At 33.3% G+C, this 23,242-nt stretch overlaps 2 protein-coding genes across 4 annotated transcripts; both read left to right on the top strand.

Annotated features, from left to right (window-relative positions):
- Positions 1 to 552: 552 nt before the first annotated feature.
- LOC115976197 (uncharacterized protein YMR315W) lies at positions 553 to 9,138 on the top strand. The gene is made up of 12 exons (XM_031097349.1): positions 553 to 951; positions 1,692 to 1,832; positions 2,656 to 2,704; positions 2,932 to 2,949; positions 5,074 to 5,189; positions 5,263 to 5,376; positions 6,336 to 6,386; positions 7,823 to 7,911; positions 8,035 to 8,095; positions 8,174 to 8,251; positions 8,431 to 8,541; positions 8,922 to 9,138. Exons 1-12 carry the CDS (start codon positions 808 to 810, stop codon positions 9,048 to 9,050), a joined length of 1,101 nt encoding a protein of 366 aa, XP_030953209.1. The 5' UTR covers positions 553 to 807; the 3' UTR covers positions 9,051 to 9,138.
- Positions 9,139 to 18,514: 9,376 nt separating this feature from the next.
- On the top strand, positions 18,515 to 22,215 carry LOC115976178 (FT-interacting protein 3-like). Of its 3 annotated transcripts, XM_031097339.1 has the most exons (3): positions 18,515 to 18,716; positions 19,306 to 21,099; positions 21,199 to 22,215. In XM_031097339.1, exons 2-3 carry the CDS (start codon positions 19,639 to 19,641, stop codon positions 21,949 to 21,951), a joined length of 2,214 nt encoding a protein of 737 aa, XP_030953199.1. In that variant the 5' UTR covers positions 18,515 to 18,716; positions 19,306 to 19,638; the 3' UTR covers positions 21,952 to 22,215. The 3 variants fall into 3 exon arrangements, with proteins under 3 accessions (XP_030953199.1, XP_030953185.1, XP_030953192.1); XM_031097325.1 differs by having other exon boundaries at positions 18,516 to 18,716; positions 19,306 to 22,215; XM_031097332.1 differs by lacking the exon at positions 18,515 to 18,716 and adding an exon at positions 18,737 to 19,031 and having other exon boundaries at positions 19,306 to 22,215.
- The last annotated feature ends 1,027 nt before the right edge of the window (positions 22,216 to 23,242 follow it).

Genomic DNA, 23,242 nt, shown 5'->3' with positions numbered 1-23,242 from the left:
TTGAAAGTGAACAATGTGCCTAACTCTGTGACTAGTAAGGTTGGGAGGGAACATATGGGCAAGGGGTATGTGATGGATAGGTCTCCTAGAAATGTTATATAAATAATATTTTCACATCACTTTTAATGACAAATTTTTAGTTGAAGATTATTATTAGCTGTTATGAATGAAAAAATAAAAAATAATTTAAGTTGTTAAATTAAAACTAATAATAATTTACTACTAACAATTTGTTGTGGTAATATTATAGACCAGACAGTGTCATTTTAAACATTCAAACAAATTACAACAATTTCACTGGTTTATTAATTGATGAGATGGTCCAGGGACATTTATTTAAATAATTAATACTTAATAGCCACTTCTGACAAAGAAATTACATCTATTGTTATTATTATTAATTTTTTTTGGAAAGTATATCTATTGTTATTAATAAAAGCATTTATAACTGTTTATTCAAACAGAAAACAAAATTGTAGCTGTAGAGGAGGCCATTGTCGCCTTAATTGATTAAATTAAATAAAGAAAAATATTCATTTATTTATTTACCCCAAAAAAGTACCTGATTATTTTCTAAAAAAATCCCAAAGCTCCATCAAACTCTCACTCTCTCTCTGACCATTTCAATCTCCATCTACATGTGAAGCACATTCAGACAATACCCATTTTTTCAAATTCTACATCTTCATTCTCTCAAAGAGCATTTTTTGTTTTTGTTTTGTTTTTTAAGGAAAAAACAAAAAACCCACTTGCATTAAGACTTGAAGAAGAAGTGCAAGGAGATTGAACATTTGAAGAAGAACCCAAATGGCAGGAACTGCAGGAATGGCAAAGGAGAAACCCCAGTTAGCCATTCTTGGAGCTGGGATTTTTGTGAGGAATCAGTACATTCCAAGACTAGCTGAGATCTCTCACCTCTTCAACCTTAAAGCCATTTGGAGCCGCACTGAGGTACATACATAAAAGTTACAATCTTTCCTTTTTTGTGCAATGCAATAATTAGTCTTAGTTTAGTTATTACTAAAAGTTTTGGTTTTTTTTTTTTTTTTTTTTTTTAAAGTTCTATGGTACTTAAAGATCTACTCCATATAAGGAAAGTACTAAATTAATCAAAGTCTTTGGATTCAGTTTATTACTCTTATTTTTGGAATTTTAATGTTTGAATTGTGTTCTCTTGTCATTGTAAGAACATTATAAAACAATGCAAGCTTTTATTTTGCCATGTTTCTGTGTTTCTTTATTTAAATCAAGGAAAAAAAAGGGTTCTGTTTCAACTGTAAGATGATTTTCAAACTAATGATCTGGGATTTATTATTTCTTGAAGATCAGAACTTTCCCAGATGGGTTCAATTCTGTGAACCTGATTTCAGTGCTTCATAAATAACAATGATTTTGATAATACCAATAATCTTATAGCACTGGGAAATTTTTGTTTTTTATGCTGGAAAATCTTTTCTTTGAAAAAAAAAAGTATTGAGTAGAAGGAAGGTAACAATGGGATATCTTTGTTTTGTGCGTGTGTGTTTCAGAATTGTAGATCCTATTACGACATCCTATATAGTATTGGGATGTCTGTTTTTTTCCCTATTCATGTTTTATTTCCTGGAATTAGTTTCCCTGTAGAAAGGCTCTGGGGAAATGATAGTTAATAATGCGGTATTCTGTGTTTTCATGTGTGTGTTACTGCACAGGAATCGGCGAGACGTGCAGTTGAGAATGCTAGTAAATACTTTCCTGGAGTGCTATGTAAGTGGGGGGTTAAGGGTCTTGATGAAATCATCCATGATGATTCAATACCTGGGGTTGCTGTGGTTTTGGCTGGACATACACAGGTACCTTACTCTTTATTTCTCTCTTTTTAAATCCACAAATTGGCTTGCCCATCAGTTTTTCAAGAAACATATTTGCTTATGGTAGATTCTTTGATTTTGATTTTTTCTTTTGGGTTTTATTTTCAGTGCCTGATGATTTCAAAGCCAACTGTTACTTTCAAGTGGAAGTTTTAGAAATTCAAGCTTGACATTTTTGTTAATGTGTGCATGCAAGAAAAGTAGTACTGAGGAATTGCTTTTATGAGTGTTACAACATTTTTGGTACATGCAAAAAATAATAAATTTGTTTTAGGATTATGTTAATGGGTGCCCTTAGGGTAATTGATAATAAACCCATTTTAGGAATATTTTGACACTACTTACATTGAAAATATAAAAAGCTGTCAAAATAGTTAATTCCTTTTTTCTTTTCCCATAAAATTTTCTAAAAATATTTGCTAAACTAATGCCTTTAGAGCATTTGTTAACTTTTTCCTTTGTTTTATTCTTAACTATTGCTTGTATTATTATTCTCCTCTGTCATCTGAATTGCTAAAATAAATCTCAAGCTGATCCTCAATGAATTATATCAAGTAGATAAAATATGGCTTAGCAGAAAAGTAAGAAGCAAAGTTAGTTGACTTGGGAAAAAATCACTAAGTCAAATATGGATATTGGAGTCCATGCAAGTGTTTAAATGTAATTCCTTTTTTAGAGAAAATTTCAGCACACCCTTTAGAATGCCCCTGTTCAGTTTCTTTATTGTGCAAGATGTGAAAGTCAATGGCTCTAGCATTTATAATTATTAGTTACATGACTCCTACGTGTGAATCAATTTGCTCAGGTTGATATATCACTGAGGCTGCTGAAGGCCGGGAAGCATGTCCTTCAAGGTAATTTATCGTTCAAAATAGCCACAAAGGGATGACCATTCTCTTGAGGCAACAAAAAAGAAAAAGAAAAAGAAAAAAGGGGAACTTTTGGGGCCAGTGCTTTGTATTTCATTTAACAGAATCCATATATCTTATGATTTACAAAATATATTCTTCTGGACAATGTACTAAAGTTTCCCTTTTGGACATGCTGTATGTGTTGCTTGGCTAACTTGGTGTATCTGAAGAGAAACCGGCGGCAGCTTGTAAGTATGATGCATTTTCAATTGAATCAAGCATATTATCATATATTTCTGTGTAACTTTTCAATGATATGTACAAATGGATATTGTGGTCATTTCATACTAGTATTTTCTTTTGATTAAATATGTTTATATGCGACCAATCATACCTAAATCAACTCATGCCAATATCTGATATTAATTTCAAATATATTCATTAGTGAGTGTAATGAAACAAATTTCAGCCATAATGTCATATAAATACATGACCCTACTTGCAATTAAAAAAAAATCTTGATTGTTAGTGGCAGCCTCCAATTCCAAAAGAAAGCAATACATAAAAGAATGAAAGCATAATACAAAACATTATTGAAAATATATTCTCTATTGATTTTGATAAATTCCTGTAAAACATTGATCATAAGATTTATAAATGCAACTTTCAGGAATACAATGAAAAGAACATCGAATAACAGAAATAGAAAAGCTTCTCTCTTTTATCAAACTGCCTCCACAATTCTTTATCACGTCCTTTAAATCCACCTGCAGGTTTCTTCTCTTTTTTTTTTTTTTTTGATAAGTAATATTAGCTGCAGGTTTCTATTGAGTACACTTCAAATACTTTTTTTTCGTTCTCAGGCTTTTTTGAAACCAACAAGACTTTTAGGCAGACCACCAGAAATTCTTGCTGCTTCTGCCCAACAAAATTAAAAAAAAAAAAAACTTTTTTCTTTAAAAGATGTGTGGCCCATTGACAAAGGCTATGTCAGATTACAATTCTAATTGTGGTGGGGCCAAATCTATTACCTTTTAAGTGCTAAAGTTTACTTCCCACTTCACTTTAAGAATAGTGTCCCCAATGAGCTTACTTTATTGCTGGAAATTCTTCAACCATGGGCCTGCACTTTGACCTATATTCAGCTCAAATTTAAGCATTTTTTTTGGGTATTTTTGCCTCCCTCTAAAAGCCAAAAACTATTACGTATAAATCTCTTGTTTCTATCCCAGCCCCTCTTAATTTATTTTAAAAGGCTTGTATGGATTTTCTAAAGCTTTATAAATGTTTTATCTCAACAATTAAATTTATGCTGCCAACAGAATGCCTCCCATATGGTTTTTCTGTAACCCAAATATTCTTTATAGAGTTAAACCTGTCCAGTTGAAAACATTTATACTCACTGAATGAAATATTTAATAAGAAAGAAGAAGCTTAAATGTAGGGAAAGGAGCTGGAGTAAAGGTGTGTCAGTGCCATATTGCCCAAGACAATATTACATGTAAAGAATAAGTCTCACTTTTTATGAAATCAAATCCAGACTCCAGAAAAGTTCTCAATAGAAGAACACTGAAATGAAGCTATAAGTGGATCTCTTCTGCATTCCTAAAGGAGCTTTTCCCCTTCTTCTGTAACCTTGCCCAAGTTACATCATCTGCAAGCAAATGTTGTTCATTTCCTTCCGAATGTTCAACAACATATGAAAATAATAATTCTCCAAAACATCCGGCCCTCTTTTGTCCCAAAATTTAATTTGTGTAACTGGCAGAAAACTTGTTGATCATTTTAGGCAGATTTTGAATCTTTATCGATAGTGTCAATACAGCCATGGTGTTGCAATGGAGGTTGAATGGTAATAAAAATGGAATCATCTTTGTAAGGTAAAGATAAATTTGATGATGCCAACTACTTGTAATAATTATCATTTTGCATAATCAAGTCAGCTTTCAGCTGGAGGTAACAATTCTATCTCTGTATCTGATTTTCCATCCAATCTCAACCTTGTCAGTCAAGAGTTTCGTTTGGGTTGATATCATATAATAATGTTGTGTATAACTATATTATCCTCTTTAACTCTCAAGAATATTCTGGCCCTTGTTTTTAATCTTCTGATGCTTCATCTCCCACCAGTCCAACCACGTTTATAAATTAATTTCTCATGTGTAGGTTTTCTTAATTATTGTATTTAAATATTTATTTGGTGTTGATTAAGCTCTCTCATTATGAACTTGAAAAATCCGGTCTTATGTTTTTTTTTTTTTGGCTTTAATGTCATGTGGAAACAATTATTTCAGTTTCAATGGAACTTGAAATCTACAATGTAATTATGAAATTTTGATTATGAAGAATTTAATATTGGTTCAATAATGCAGCTGCAAGTGAATTGGAAACTGCACTTGCACGCTACAATGCTATTTGTGCAAATCTTTCTGACCAACCCATTTGGGCTGTGGCAGAAAACTACCGATTTGAGCCTGCTTTTGTTGAGGTGCTTGTTTCTGCCATATTTGAAATAGTTCCTATTACTCTGGCTTGCCAGATACTCATTGTTGTTTCCACAGAGCAAGAAACTAATTGCTGAGATTGGGGATATGATGAGCGTTCAAGTTATTGTTGAAGGATCAATGAATAGTTCAAACCCATACTTCTCAAGCACTTGGAGGCGCAACTATACTGTACGTGTTTTACTATAAAGCTGAATAATATACATTAATTTCTCTTGTTCACAAGAGCATAAGCCATTAAACATATGCTTTGGATCACTTTTAGTGCAAGCTACTTCTAACTATACTAGTCATCAAAGAAAGAAATTCATCATTATCAAAAAAAAGAAAAAAAGAAAGATTCACAACCCTTTAGAGTTTGAGATCAAAAGATTCTCAGGCATCTAGTCCATATTGCAATGTGACTACATTATGTTATGTTTGAGATCATTCTTAGTTGACTACAATATGATGCAACATCAAATAATGTTAATTATCGATTGTCCTAAAAGCTTAAGGGGGTGTTTGGTTAGTGTTTTTAAACAACCATTTTCAGTTTTTAAACAACATTTCACGCATTTCAACGTATTTTTTCACCCACACGTATTTCCACAAATGTTTTCAAACAATAATTTTCAGTTTTTAAACACATCTACCAAATGGGCCCTAAGTTATTGAGAAATGGTGAATTTAAACATTTAACCATAATTCTAACACTTCCCCTCACGTGTGGACCTAAACTCCCCTTTAATAAGTAGAGCCCAATACATGGGATTTTTAACATTTTAAATGGTAGGTAAATTAAAGCCAGGAATTAATAAGGAATTGAACTTAGGATCTCCCGCTTTGATACCATGTTAAATTACCGATTATCCCAAAATATTAAGCTATTAGGAATGGTGAATCAAATCATTTAACCATAATTTTGGCAAATAGAATGAAGACTTCATTCTTCTCACATGTTTATTGTAGCAACTATGTTGTTCACATTCTCATTCCTTCTTGAAAGTGTAAAGGATGTACTCATTTCATGAATTCTGGATTTTTAGGGATGCCTTACTAGATTGTTAACATAGTCAGATTTCTTCCCATATTATCACACCTGAACTATTTTTTATGTCTTATTTTAACAAGTTTATTTCTTATTCCAGGGGGGATTCATTCTGGATATGGGGGTACATTTCATTGCAGGATTGAGGATGGTAATCTCAAACCTTTTAATAACAAATGGAAGATAAGTTATGGCTTTGGTTGCTTTGCTACCATGTCCACTGTTTGTTGTGAAGTATGCTATATCAATTCAAAGAATTTGATTATTTGAATTTCAAATGTCTAAATCCTCTACCCGTGTGCTTGGGCCACAACCCTTTTCTCCCCCACCCTTTGTTTTCTTCTCTAATAAGTTATTACTTATCAAAAGAAAAGAAGAATAAAACAAAGGGAATTTCATGTTATTTATAGTCATACTAATTTCAATGTGAGTGACTTTTCATCTTTAGAGTCCCTTTAGAACCTCCTTTTCATCTCTGACAAATACTTTGTTATGTGAAATTTTGGACTATGGACTAGGGCTTCTCAAAGTTCAATTAGATTTTGTTTAGAAAAAATGATGAAGATGATTAACATTTTGAAATTTAGATACTTCCACTATATCGTAGCACTTTTACTAAATCAGCGTCTAGAAGCCAGAATAACCAAAGTAAGTGCCAACTTGGCTACTTATATATTATGAACCAGGTAGTTCTGAAAACAGAATTTTAGGAGTGATATTATTTATCACATGATCTGGGATTGGACCACAAATAAACCAATTATAATTGTTCCTGCATCTGGACAAAAAGTTTGGGGGGAAGGGGGGGGGGGGGGGTGGCCGCTGTATGGGTGAGAATAGACATGAAGAATCTTATGTCAGAACTCAGAACTGTGGAAGCAGCCTAAATGCTCTTTAGTGATCACTGTAACACTGCCCAATTTTGATTCTGAAAGCAGAAATGAATGCGTGATTCATCTCAAGTACTTGTATTCTTTTTGTGAGCATCTTTTTTTTGAACTGTTGTAGGGGTTAATGGCCTGTGTTTTACACAACCTAGATAACTATTTGTTGACATATCTTGAATGAGGAAGTTCAAGAAATTCTTCAAGAATAGTTTTTGATGCAGCTTGCCCAAATTTTTTTCCAGTGATTTTCCATCTGTTATCTAGAAGGGAAAATGTTTTCATTTTTCTGACACTGCAGTCACTAATCTAATAATCTTGCATTAGCAAACTCCTTGTTTTCTTCCTTATGCCATCTGCTGGTATTTCTTTCACAGATTGTTTAAATGCTGTACTTTGAACATCCTAAAAGTTGTTGATGCTTTCAAAAAGTTTCACCTCAGTCCTTTTTCTTAAAGGATAAGGATGAAAATATGATGGTGCTTAACTTGGTTTAAACTGTACAGACTATCTTATGATTGAAGCAGCTGCCTTCTTTTTTCTTTTGTGGGAAACACCCTCAAAAAATCAAAATGAGCATTTGTGATAAAAAAAATTGTAGTTTAACTCAACAAATTCCTTATTAAATGAAATTAGTCATTTCTGGTACAACTTAAACTGTATTGTAAGTGGAAATGTGATTTTCCTGTTTTCGTGTGAACAGCTTGTAGGATGTGAGGTAGTCTCTGTATCAGCTATGACAACTCATGTGGATCCAGACTTACCCCCACCAGATAACTTATCCTCTCTGTTGTAAGTTTCAATTGCATGGACTTTACTTTCAAAGAATTTGAAGCTCTTCTCTTTCTTTTTTTAAACTTTCATTCCTAACAATCGAAAGACTGAAGGTGCGTATTTGGAATTTCCTTGCCTTAGTCAACTGGAGAATGGATGTTCTGGAGTTTTTGTGATGGTTGTTTCATCCAGATCCCCTCAGGTATGAGATAAATGATAGATTTACTGTAGTATTTTGAACTTACAAAGATTCTTTAATCATAGTATTAGCTGTGTTTAGATACTCTGGCGCGTTGTTGGCTTAAAGGGAACAGTGCAAATTGAGCGTGGACATATTGATGGACAACATGGTTACCTGGTATTTGAGAATCAACTTTTATTTAAGAATATGTATAATTTTGAAGTCTATAGTTTCCTTTTTTTTTAGATATTTAATTTTAAAGACTTAAAATACTCAATTCTAATCGAGACTTGTATGTCTTTTAGATTAACTTGTAATAAAATTCAGTACTTATGATATCTCATGATGCATCACAGGTATTATTTTTTAGTGCTGATGGGCAGCGGAAAAGCTCCTTCTACCCATTTAGTGGAGTGGATGCGGAATTAAAAACTTTTATACATGACGTATCACAGGCTACGCATAAGGTAGTTGAAGATGTTAATTTTCATGCATTCATACATGGTTTCAATTTTCTATCGTATGCATGGTGATATTTTGCCTTTTAGTGTACTAAATGGGTTTTTCTCCGCTATTTTAGTGGTATTTGATTTGCTACAACATCTTCTAATTTTTTGACTTCTGTTCTTGGAGTGTAGTGATAGCAGCAGACTTCTGCGTTATTCTAGCTTGACAGCATTTTCATGGATTTCTTTTGCATAATTCTCTCTAATTCTTTCATTCTAAATCCTTTACTTCAATTACTTGGATCTTTAACTTTATTTGATAAACCTGTGTTGCTAAACAAAATAATCAAATCCGTTGTGATTCAGGGAATGGTCCACTGATCATATTTATTATGTTGCAGAAGGGGAGTGACTATGAAGTTGAGCCTCGCCTATCTTTTCTGGAAGGTGCCAGAGATGTTGCTATTCTAGATGCAATGCTTGAATCTGGATCAAAGCAAGGGGCCCTAGTTCAAGTGAAAAAATTTTAGCTTACTGATGGGATTTATTCTTTACCAACATGATTGTAACAGCTTTGGTATATATATATTTGAGAATTGAGATGCTTTATGATTTTCACATTTTTTACTTCAAAACAGAATTAAGTTCAAATGAAACAGTCAGCAATACTCAAAGGGATCTAAGGAGGAGTTGGATCCTTTGCAACTTTGAGATTAATCAATAAAGTTGTGCCAAATTTAAAAAAACTATATTCTTCATAATGGTTGGGGGTGGTCTATGGCGTCTTATAATTTGACATTTTAGTTTGTGTTTGAGGTTTGTGTGGTTCACTTATGGTCAGTTTAGAATCATTGTATGCTTTTGCTTGATGGAAAGGAGAAAGAAAAGAAATTATGAATTTGCAACCATTTGAAGTTGGATACATGAAGGAAAAAAAAAAAAGCAATTTCAAGTGAATAAAATTAGAAGGGCTTTGAGTTGTGTTCTGAACTGAATATTGGATTTAAGAATCTTAGTATAGTTTAGCCAAATACTCAATTTGTTGTCTCCTTTGGTCACTGTCATAACTCTTAAGGCCTTTTGACAAACCGCCATCACATATGGCTAAAAGGATACAACAAACATTCAACTTACTAGGCGTATCTGCATTGGTCAGAAAACGTTTTCTCCTAAGTGCTTTGAGTTTAAGCAGTCAAGCTAGAGGCACTGACACTAATGACCAACCAAGGTGGGAGTGACGGACTTGTTTAAAGCAAAAAAGGCCTGCTTCTGTCACATGGGAAGGTGGTTCTACCTCAAGTTCCTCAAACTACGCACAAGCTCTTGATAGGATAGTCAAACATAACCAAACAGTGTCCTAAAGAGGTTGAACTACAGTCTTGAGGCAACCCATCTTGAACTAACCCTATGTTAAGATGGAGGGAGACGAGGGGAGAGAAAAATGGAAAATGACTTGAATGTACTAAATTTTTGTATGTTCCAATGGCTTTTCCTTCTACTCTCTTCTCCCTCCATATCCCTTCATTCCAAACATAGCATAAGTTTGGTGGAATCAAGTTGGTGGTCAGTGGCTGACAACCTCTTACTAAAAAGGAGTATCTACAGTAGACCATCAGTCCATCACTTATCACATTCACATTTATTATGACTCACCTATTATTATTTTGCATTTAATGTAGCATGATATAGGCCTTCTCTATACAATGCTGGGAAGGTGCCCTAGATAGCTATGATCACATCCCCTCAGCCGACTTCTTGGGAAAATGTTCACCAGCACCTAGGAGTGGCAAAATTTGACACGACATGCGAACCCGACACGATTAACCCATTTATAAACAGGTCATGGGTTGAGGCTAAATAGGTTCAGGTCATATTCAGGTTGTTATGACTAACCCGTTTAATAAATTGGTCATGTTTGTGTTCAACATGTGAACCTGTCTAATTCGTTTGACTCATTTAGCTTATAAAATTATTAAATATTTTGATATTATTGCTTAATTAATGGTTGTTTTTATATGTTTATTACTATATTTATAATTATAATTGGATTTTAATTTTAGATATATGAGAATTGATGAAAATTATATAGATTTGATATGACCTATTAATCAAATAGATTATTAAATCAGTCATTTGTATTGACCTCTATATGACTAGTTAATTAAATGAGTTAAACATCTTTCTCAAAAAGAAAAAAAGAGTTAAACATATTGGGTCGGGTCGACCTATTTAATAAACAGATCGTGTTCGGACTTAGGATTTTTAACACGTTTACTAAACAGGTTGGGTTCGGGTCAACCCATATAGCCGAATACACATGACTTGACACGACACGACACGACATGAACCTAACCCGTGAACATGAATTGCCACTCCTACCAGCACCCCCACCAATAATCCAATAAATATATCCCATTGGACCATTGAGAAATGTATGCAAACTTTACTATTGCTAATCTACAATTTTCACAGTCTCTATTGTTAGTTCTTTCATTGATTTCGCCTTCAGAGTGCCTCCAACCAACTCCACTGCTTGGATTTTTGTCCTCCTTAGTCGTTATTAGGCTTGTTTCCATTTTTCAATTCCCTTAAGTGGTGTGACATCATGAAATTCTAAGCTCAATTTCAGTTAAAATCCTTGTTACAATTCCATTTTAAGATCTAATCATCTACCCACTTAGATTCCTCAAGTGTGTAAAGAGCATACTTTGCTCCCAATTCCACTCCTTCATTTTTATAAATTTGACCATTCTTACTTACCTCTTAAAATAAAAATGATAACAACAAGTAGTAGTAAAAGCATGTGAATCTTACCTAAACTTGGGGACCCCCACAAATTTTTCTGACAGGACCAATTGCAATGTATAGGCCATTTTAATGACAAGCATTAAATTGTTGAATGATGCCTCATAGAAAGGTAAGTGATGCATCATACATCATTACACTTGTAGAGCTATTGCAACTCGCAACTTGCTTGCAGGTTGCAGCAATTTCAATCAAACTTTGCTGTCGGTTGCTCGAATTTTGTTTGCGCGCAGTGACAAAAATCACAAAACATGAATTAGTATTCGGTTTCCTAACGTCATAACAATTAAATATTATGTAAATCCTAGGAAGATATATCATTAAAATATTATGAATGGTGCATTAAGTCCATGTTCCCAAGAGCTAGAGATTTTTATTTTTTATTTTTTTGAGAAAGAAGAGAGCTAGAGATTGATAACCCAAGGGTGGTTTTACTGATTATTTTATAATGTTCATGATACGAGAAATGTTAATGAATGCTCTAAAAACATTGGTTTAGAAATATTTTATAAGAAAATGATAAAATAATTAATTTTTTTAACAATTTTTTATATTTTTCATGAAAATTGTATCAAAACTTTTCTAATATAGGTTATTAACAATTACCCTAACGTGACCTAATAATAAATTAAAAGCTTCTAATCAACATTATTAAGATTATTAATAAGGATTTGTTTTTAATAATTACTTGATATATATGAGACGAAGAACTACACATTTGAAGAATAGTCAAAAGAGTAGAAATTGACATAGCTAATACTAAAATTCTTTAATAATAATTCAATAATTAAATTCAGTATTTCTTAACGATTTAAAATTTTGAGAAAATTGGTATTCTATCAAAGTATCAATTAGCCAAAACAAAAGGTAGGCTAAAGTTTGCCTCGTGTTAATCTTACCTATCACTTGGCTGTAAACAAGTGGTAATTTTAAAGTCTGTTATGTAGGTAACAAGTCACAACCTTGACCTTGATTCTGGTGAATAATTTTGAGACTGGTGAGTTTCAGTTGAACTACCATACAAAATTACAGAAGGAGAACAGGGTAGGGCGTCACGTGGTTATACAAAACTACTTTTCTGCACATTGATTGATGTGGAATCACATACATTTCTACGCAAAGCTTAGGATTAAGAACAAACACAATCTCCAATACAGTATATACCATTCTCTGTGGAATTGTTGTGCACTTGTGCTAGAGCTAGGTCAAAATGGCATCAAAATTCATTACACAATATATATATATATATATTTGGTGCTATTACATCATCATTTACTATAATCCATGTCATTCTACACATGTAGTGTGAGCTTTAAACACCAATATTCTGTTTGGAAATAACTTATTTAGTTGAAAATTTTTTTTTGCTAAAAGTGTAGAAAAAAAAAGTTGAAAAAAAAGTTGAATAATACAATGAGACTCATGAATAGTATCGAAAAGTATAACGAGATCCATGAATAATAGCAAAAATAAGCTAAAATTGCAAATAAGCTAAAAATTTCAACCCATCCCAAACGATCTCTAATTTTTTAACCAATCTTGTTTATTTTCTATAAACTGTATTTTTGTTCAACTAATTTCTACTAACTATATAAGAAGAACAAATAGCTCTTTTTATAGTGTTTTGGTTTGTTCAACATAACCTTGCGTCGATTCTATCTCTGTCATTCAGGTAAAATTGTTCTTCAGTTCAGTGAAGGTTTCTTTTCACAATGTTTTAGTGGAATTTTCTTTTCTTTTTTAGAAGAATTAAGTGGTTTGTTGCTTCCTCAAGAATAGAAGAAAGTCACACCAAAATAAATAAAGCATGTTGGATATACGTCACTATCAGTTTTTTTAAAACTTTTTTATTTCTCTCTGTGTGTTACTTAATATTCTTAAAAAAAACAAAAAAAAAAAAACGTAGAACCAGTACCAAATGGACCATACTTCTTCCAGTTACAAGGTTAGTGGGTACAGGTACGAAATGATTAGGTGCAGTAAGAATTTTCAGTGATGTAATTTAAGACTCATTCACTTCGCATGGATAATATGCATGTGCCATGTCTGGTACATTGCTTTCAACCCAACTATTACATCAATATTAGAAAGTTGCGATTGAAATGGGAAACTTTTAATCACATCCCAATTCACCCAAAAAGAAAAAATAATCAATTTATGCTGCAACTGTCTTTGGTCAAAATGATTGGTCTACCAAAACAGACTTAATATCCTGGATTTCGTACTAAATACGGCTAAATTTTTATATTTATTTTTTCTTTAAAAATATGCAATCAAAACAACTTTCTTTTGAAAACGAGAAATTATTAGGTCTATAAGAAAGATAGTTAATGTGGTCTTCTTTGACCTCCCAACTAATAAAATGTTATTATTTATGCAAATGTAACATCATCTGATAATTTTTTATTTTTTATTTATTGTATTGATTAAGAAGCCCACTTATACATATGCATAGATGACATCATCTTATTAGTTAGGAGGTTCATATTAGCAATCTTCCCGGTGTACATAACAGAATGTGACTACATACTTATTATCACTCAATAGTTAAGGAATGACGTTACTTAGTTTTGAAGTTTAGGAGAGATTAATTCCTACTAACCTATTATTATGAGTGGGAAGTGCAAATTGCCCCTAGAAAATGGGGTGAAAAAAATTCAAGTTCCTATTCACAATTCAATAAAAAAAACTTACAAAACTTGAAACTCTCTGTTTTTTTTAGTAGAACTACTTATAGCCAAAATTTTAGGTTTCTTTAAAGCCACTGAATTGCATAAAACCATGTTACTCAAAGACTAAATGATAGTACTATAGTAGGGCTTTGATTGGAGGAGAAAAAGAGGATGACTTGGCTCCAAACCAACCCTACCTAACACCAATTCTTTCTAATTATATCTGGGCCTAAGTGTTGCTGTTTTCCCATCAATGAATGAATACCATTGATGGTACTTGTATACAAGACGTTACATGTTGTTTTCGATATTGGCCCCCATGAAACACCCCCTTCCATATGATAGTGATTTTTGGGTATGGACCAGAAGTACTTACCTGGACCTTACCAGAAGTACTTACCCACAATAAAAGAGGATGGGGCCAAAAAAAAAAAAAAAAAAAAAAAAGCCCTTGGCCAGAAATAATTTTATGTGCTTCAACAAATAAATTTATTCTAAGCTAAAAAAGAAAAAAATTGGAAAAAGAAGAAAGAAGAAGATGCAATGATATATCGATGAATCGGATTAAGCTACAAAAGAAAAAAAAAAAATGGAAAAAGAAGAAAGAAGAAGATGCAACGATATATCGATGAATCGGATTAAGCCTACCTGGTCATCAACTAATTAATTTGGTGTTTAATTTCAATTTAATTAACATCAGGAGAAGTTTTTGTTAATAACATGTTAGTAGTATGTGATTAAATGATTAAATTTACCGTATTCTAAAAGTTTAAACTTTTAGGAGAATCGATAATTTGACATAATATTTTCTTAATTTGACATTCAAAATTATTACTTTAGAAGTTTTTAGTAATAATATTCTTGCTATGTAAATTTGAAGAATGCATGACTGGAGAGAAGCAGACCTATTGAACACGATCGCCTCTATACCTCATCTAAAGAAAAAGTATTTTATTTTCCAAGGTAGTTTATGTATTTTTTTTTTTTTTAGTAATAATGATATTTTTTTAATGGTGTTTAATGTCTTTTTCAATATTTACTTCAAAAAAAAAAAAAAAAGTAAGTAGCTTGTACTTGATTAATTGTAGTGAGAGATAAAAAATTATATTTATATTAAACATGATCTCTAACTTACCTCTAAAGAAATACTTTTTTTTTTTTTTTGTTTTTTTTTGTTTTTGGATAGGATCAAAAGAAATATTCTGTTTTTTTGTTGAGAAAAATCAGAAGAAATATTCTTGAAGACAAAGATAGTCTAGAATCTAGGTACATAATAAATTAAAACTTTGCCTACCTTCCGAGTGGGTGCCATACATATGACTGGAAAACTTGAAGCACATATCATTTATGCGAAGAAGTTATATCGATGTTTTCTTTTTTCTTTTTTTTTTTAGCAGTAAATGGTGTGTGAAACTTCTTTCTGGAGATTTGAACCCTGATCCTTGCCCTTATACCCTATAAACACTTATACTTGTAGAGTAACCATCGCATCAAATGTGTGGCGGTGATTTATTGTTAGTATATGATATTATGATAGCTTAATTACTTAGTTTATTTGACTTAAAAAATTAGTTAGATAAGTGGGTTCCAATTAGCTAAACTGACAAAGTATCTGATGGTTGTGTAAGAGATCTAGGATTCAATCCCCGTCTACACCAAAAACTGATTAGCGTCTTAGTCTGATGATAAAAAACTATTATCAGGAGCGGATGCTATAGGTTGAAACTCTTTCTCAAAAAAAAAAAAAAAAAAAAAATTAGTTAGATAAAAGTAAGTTATATAGTTTGTTAAAAACATCCTAAGTTATAAGTTGTATAGCTTGCTAAGAGTTTTATAACTCAACTAATTAACACTTTTTTTTAATATAAAAACATCCCAAATTCAAATCCCTTTTTGTTGTAACTATTAAACTATCAAATATATATATATATATATATATATTATGATAAGTAATTATTAGATACTTTTAGAGTATGATATATAACGTGATGCTCTCTCCTTTTAATCTCTCACGTTCATGATGAATCCTACTGTAAATTTTACCTGTAAATTTTACCTTACTAAGTAGTGTTGATGGCATACAATACCCAAAGAAAAAAAAAAAAAACTCTCCAATTGCATTTCTTCTCTCCTACGGCACACGATAGCATTGAACTCACGCCATTGACTGTTAACCATTATTAGTGGACAGGCTCTAAACATTTTGAACATCCAAGCAAAGGTAAAGAAACCTTACAAAAAATTTGCTCCATTAATCATCACTTATATCCTTTACCTAACCAAAGGTAATTTCTATATGTTTGTCAAATTCTCCTTGACTTTTTATTTTTTAATCTTTAATACCATTAGTTACCTTCGCCTCTATTCTATAACTCTAATATGGTAATTTGATAGACATTACTCTCTCTCTAAATCATTTTCTTTTAATCAATAAGGAAATTTGTGTGCACATATACATGTATGCATGTATTTATAAAATGATCTAGTTAACAGGTGCCTTGAGAATATTTATAAATAAATCATTTTATGAAAGTTTATATATTGTATTATCAATATAAATTTTATGTTGTAACATCGCACACCCTTAACATAATGATCATTCCATAAGTATAATTTTTTGTAATATAGGTGTAACGACATTGTTTCATTTAAAGAAATAATAAATTAATTAAAATTTAAAAAAGATGGTTTGTTTAAATGAACAATAAGCAAAACCTAAACAATATTGTTTTAAACAACTCAATTTTCCTAAACAATAAGCAACTCGATATTTCTTCCTTGTGTCGACATTTTCACCATTCTCTCAATCTTTAACGACCTTCTTAAGTCATCCAATTGGATGATAAACCTTCATCTTTGTCGATGCTTTTTCATTATTAATAAATTGATGATCAAAACTGATAAGATAGCTTAAAAAATAATTAACAACACTTCCATTGCCATTCGCTTCCCAAGTGACCTCAATTGGCATTAGTTTCCTTCACTGTTTACTTGACATTTTTGGTTCGGTGTTGTCAAAGGGATAACTTTGAGCAAAGTCATACCTATAAACAGACTATTTTTTTGCTTAATTTAAAATCTGATAGTATATTATATGTATATATAAATATATCTTATGTTATTATGTTTTATTATCTCAAACTGACGCATTCCTTGCAGACTTATATATATTTCTTCCACGCGCTGCAAAAAGTGCGTATTTATTTACACAGGCAAACCCCATTAATGGTCCCTTTCTGCTCTTCCCTCCAACTGCAATCACTGAGATGCAATGATATAAAGGACCAATGACCAAAGGAGCAATGTTAGGGACACAAAAAATTTCACAATTTTTATCGCAATTTGTCATGTGCCAACTTATGAGTGGTGGAGGTGTGGACCAACCATTTGACCTCCATCATTCACAGCTTGTCATATGACAAGTTATGATAATAGTTGTGAAATTTTTTATATTCTTAGTATTTCCATGACGAAAGGAGTCGTTTCTGTACATTTTGATGGCACTTGGCTTCTTTAGATTGATGGTTATAGTGGAGCCCGTCACTGCTCGTCTACTTCAAAGAGAAGTAGGTCCTACAGTGCAGCTGGATCACATTTGATGAAAGCCCTTATTCAGTCAAATTATTGAGTTCACCTGTGTACTTCTCTTTATTCTTCTCACATGAAAATGGATTACTAAAACACAACTTTTATTAGGTACCAAACGAAACAAGTCATGCCAAAAGTTGTGAAATATATTATATTTTGTGCATGTGCTGCTTGTAAATTGTTTGGCATGATTACCTGAATAGACCAGATAACACATGATCAGTTGTAACTTTGTAAGTGCTTCAAATCTAGTATTAAAAAATTGGAAAAGGTTTTGCTGCATGTAGGAGTATATGAGAGCAAAATGAAAGGAACAAGCGTTCAAGAGCCATGTGCAATGTACATGATTAAGTAAACTTTAAACAAATCATTTTTATTTTTATTTTTCTGTCACGGACTCTTATATGCAGCAAAACTTTAAAATTCAAGATTTATTCATTTAATAGTCATGACAAATAGCCAATTTTTTTTTTTTTTTTTGGGCTAAATAACCAAAATGTTGTACCATGTATGAAGTTAAAATCTCATAATATAGTTGAAAGCATGCCAAAAGACAAACGAGTGCACCTATATATTTGCAATCAAAAACTGAAATGTTTGAAATCATAAAAATCTTAATAGATTATCCAGAATTAAACCAGTATTTAATTCAAATATACTTTGATCTTTATCTTTAGGTCTTTGCATCCTTATTCCTTGATTGGGAAACAGCACTAGTGAATCCTTAAAGCCCCATCTATGCCCAAAATATGACTTGAGAAAACCAAGAAGATAAAATAAATTTTCGTCTCCAAGAAAGACCAGTCTCCAACTGTCCCAGCATGTGCCAAAACCGACCATAATCCTCGCACGTACGTGTGCCCAGGTTTTCCTACGAAAAAAAAAAAAAAAACTACAATAGAAAGGTTAAAAAGTTGGTACCATCAACTTTGTACACAGGCCCTCTTTCTGTGTTCATTATAGAGATTCAGTCTTTCACAGATCTCAGTCCCCACATACACAGTTACCTACTTTCTATTAGCCAACACTTCAGCTTCCTTATCTTCACCTTCCATATTTTTTATTGTTCTAATAAAACCATAGATTTTCATTGCTGCACATTGAAGAAATCTCTCTCTCCCACTGTATCAGGTCAGTCATCAGTGTTTAACTGGAGTTTTGAGTGTGAGTGTGTGTGTGAACTAGAAGTACCTTCCATTTCTTTGACATGTTCAGTTCAAGTTCACCAATGCTTGTAATAGTTATTCTTGAAGTTGGTTTGAGTTGTTGTTGAAAAACTGTGTTTCTTTCAGAGTAAGTAGTGGTTGTTGAGACTAATATACAAGTTTACTTGTACTCTGAGCTAACTTCTTCTACTAGGTCTTTTCATGGGGTTTTTTACAGTAGATCTGCTAGTTGTCAAATTTCAACTTCTCACCCATTTTCTCAAAGTTCATTCTAACAAATGTATGATTCCTTTTCTCTTAACGCTCTGTTTGGTTTCCTAGAAAATGCATGAATATATAGAAAAATGCAAACTTTGACATGGTGTTTTAGCCGACCTTAATGTGCCTACTAAGCTTTTGTGATTGTTTCTTTATTTCACTTATTGAAAACCCAAAAATTTAACCAAGAAATCATAAAGTTTCAAGCTTTTCTTTCTTTCTTTCCCTCTCTCACAGAATAAAACAGAGGGATGTGTGGTAATAGTAACTTATGCTTTCTTGCTTTGATTTTGCAGGTTGTTGCACTTTCAAATTCAAATCTTTCAAGGAGATACGCTAAGTGTTACTCTATTACTTTGTTGTGTGCCGGAATTGATTAGCTTCTTTTTTCCTTCAATTCCTTCCTTTCTTGGTTCATAACAATTACAGTAGCCTACTTCCTCTGTCTCTTTGGTATCTTTTTTGAAGTCATCCTATGTGTAAAATTGGGAATTTGGGTCATTGAAAAATTTGAGTTTTCATTGATAGTCATATAAGTTCTGTAACTCCTTATTTTGCTTCAAGATTTTGGTCTGAAAATCCCAATTTTCTGCATCCCCTCTGGTTTATCAGTGTAAAATTGAAAAAAAATGCAGAAGCCACAGCAACCTATGGAATTTGCTCTTAAGGAGACCTCGCCCAAAATTGGCGCGGGTGCAGTCACTAGTGATAAGCTGTCTTGTACGTATGACCTTGTTGAGCAAATGCAGTACCTTTATGTTCGTGTTGTCAAAGCCAAGGATTTGCCTGGTAAAGATATTACTGGTACTTGTGATCCCTATGTCGAAGTGAAACTTGGAAATTACAAGGGAGTTACTAAACATTTTGAGAAGAAGTCCAACCCTGAATGGAATCATGTTTTTGCTTTCTCAAAAGAACGAATTCAAGCTTCGGTTTTGGAAGTGGTGCTGAAGGATCATGATGTTGTGCTAGATGATTTCATGGGCAGGATTATGTTTGAACTCAATGACATCCCGAAACGTGTTCCACCAGATAGCCCATTGGCGCCCCAGTGGTATAGACTGGAGGATCGGAAGGGGGATAAGGTTAAAGGAGAGCTGATGCTGGCTGTTTGGATGGGAACTCAAGCGGATGAGGCATTTCCTGATGCATGGCATTCAGATGCTGCCACTGTTGGCCCCGAAGGTGTTGCATTAATTCGATCAAAGGTGTATCTTTCCCCCAAGCTTTGGTATGTGAGGGTCAATGTGATTGAAGCTCAAGACTTGGTACCTAGTGATAAAACTAGATACCCTGAAGTTTTTGTGAAGGCTATTCTTGGAAATCAGGCATTGAGGACTAGAACATCACAAATTAAGGGTATCAATCCAATGTGGAATGAGGACTTACTCTTTGTTGTTGCTGAACCATTTGAGGAACACTTGATTCTGACTGTGGAAGATAGGGTGGGATCAAACAAAGATGAAATCTTGGGGAAGTGTGTGATTCCTTTGCATAATATACAGAGGAGGTTAGACCATAAGCCTGTGAACACTAGGTGGTTTAACCTTGAGAAGCATATGATTGTAGGAGGGGAGCAGAAGAAGGAGACTAAATTTGCAAGTAGGATTCATTTGAGGCTATGCTTGGATGGTGGGTACCATGTTTTGGATGAATCTACACACTATAGTAGTGATCTCAGGCCAACAGCAAAGCAATTGTGGAAGTCCAGCATTGGGATTTTGGAGCTGGGGGTTATAAGTGCTCATGGGTTGATGCCAATGAAGACGAAAGATGGCCGTGGAACAACAGATGCTTTCTGTGTAGCTAAATATGGGCAGAAATGGGTCCGGACAAGGACAATTGTGGATAGCTTCAGTCCAAAGTGGAATGAACAATACATTTGGGAGGTTTTCGACCCATGTACTGTCCTTACAATAGGTGTGTTTGATAATGGTCATATACATGGAGGGGGTAAGGATTCAAGAATTGGGAAGGTGAGGATTCGGCTATCAACTCTTGAAACTGATAGGGTTTACACGCACTCATATCCACTTCTGGTCCTACATCATCCTTCAGGGGTGAAGAAGATGGGTGAAATTCAATTGGCTGTGAGATTCTCATGCTCATCTTTGATTAATATGTTGCATATATATTCACACCCATTGTTGCCAAAAATGCACTACATTCATCCCTTGTCTGTTATTCAGCTTGATAGCTTGAGGCACCAGGCTATGCAAATTGTTTCCATGAGACTGAACCGTGCTGAACCACCATTGAGGAAAGAGGTGGTGGAATATATGCTAGATGTGGATTCACATATGTGGAGTATGAGGAGGAGCAAAGCTAACTTTTTCAGAATTATGGGAGTTCTAAGTGGGTTGATTGCTGTTGGAAAATGGTTTGATTCAATCTGCCATTGGAAGAACCCTCTTACAACCGTTCTAATTCACATCCTTTTTATTATATTAGTCCTTTATCCTGAACTCATACTTCCAACTATATTTCTGTACCTTTTTTTGATTGGAATTTGGAACTACCGATGGAGAGCTCGACACCCTCCTCACATGGACACACGGCTGTCACATGCTGATGTTGTTCATCCTGATGAACTCGATGAAGAGTTTGATACATTCCCTACTTCCAAGCCAGCAGATACAGTTAGGATGAGATATGATCGATTGAGAAGTATTGCAGGGAGGGTTCAGACAGTGGTAGGTGACATGGCTACTCAAGGGGAAAGGTTTCAATCTCTGCTCAGCTGGAGAGATCCAAGAGCGACCACTTTATTCGTTACCTTTTGTTTCATTGCTGCCATTGTTCTCTATGTTACTCCATTCCAAGTTATTGCCCTTCTCACAGGATTGTATGTCTTAAGGCATCCCAGGTTCCGCCATAAACTTCCTTCCGTGCCACTCAACTTCTTCAGAAGGTTACCTGCAAGATCGGACAGCATGTTATGATATATCATATATGAGTATGAATAGCCTCCAAAGCTCTAGTCTCCCCACTATCAATGTTTCTCATAAAATTTGTGAAGATATATATTGCAGCAGGTAGAGCAGCAAAGAATGAATCTTTCTTTCATTAATATTAGTTGGCTGTGAGTACATGGTCCTGATAGTTTGTAATTTTCCTCAGTTTGTTATTTAATTGTCCATTTGGATTAATGAATTTTGATTTCTAAGTTTCAATTTGAATATAATCGATGTACAATCATCACCTAATATATTGCTTCCCTATAGTTCTCAGTTTTTTGGGACTCTAGAATAAGGTCTGATGTTAACTCCAGGGCTTATGAATGAAATTGTTCTTTCTGCTTCCATGACATTCTAATTTCCAACATTGTTTAGAAATGGAATTGGTGTTATATTTACAAATGAAGGTGATTTTTACTGACATCATATGCTAAAATCCCTAATAAGGGTTTTGAAATTTTAAAGACTTAATACACATTGCATATAAATGGGCTTAAATTAAAGAGCTAGGTCTGCGGCAAGAGTATCTCACAAACTTGAGTTCAAGACTATAGATAGGAACACCAAGGTTATTATTTGCAAACCAAGAACCCTGTGTCTCAGAGATTTGTTTGCAGCAAGGTGCAATAGACGCCACACATCCAGCTTCACTGCAAGTATCCTTTGTAGATTGGAAATCAAGGCTGCCAGTGTCATTTGGGAACTAGCTTTGACCTATACACAACATATATGTTAAAAAAAAAAAAAAGAGAAGCAAAGGTGAAAAAAAATGCAATAAAATTCAAACCCTTTGATAATACTTTTTATATTTCTTAGGAAATACATATATATATATATAAAAATACTTTAGGTATCTAAAGACTAATATTTATAATTTTTTTTTTTTTTTAAATCCATGCAACACGGGGCAATAACTAGAATATCTAAAATCTTAATTGTAGTGTTTATTATTACTAAGCTCTTGTTGAGCCATATCAACCTAGCATTTCGGTCTATTCAGCCCATTCGGTCTTATTCGGTCCACTTTAGTTCATTCAGTCCTATTCGATCTACTTTGGTCCTATTCAGTCCACTTTTATCATATTTGGTCCATTCAATCTATGTTGGTCTTATTCGGTCCTATTCGGTTCATTTTGTTCTATTTGCTCTATTTTGTCCACTTTGGTTCTATTCGGTCCATTCTGTCCACTTTGGTTCTATTCGGTCCCATTTAGTTCTCTTCAGTTCATTTCAGTCCTATTCGGTCCATTATGTCAACTTTAGTTTTATTCGGTCA

The sequence above is a fragment of the Quercus lobata genome, chromosome 1, assembly GCF_001633185.2.
Source record: "Quercus lobata isolate SW786 chromosome 1, ValleyOak3.0 Primary Assembly, whole genome shotgun sequence".
Lineage (NCBI taxonomy): Eukaryota > Viridiplantae > Streptophyta > Magnoliopsida > Fagales > Fagaceae > Quercus > Quercus lobata.
Note: the sequence above shows the minus strand (reverse complement) of the source record. Positions and strands in the feature narration are given on the sequence as shown.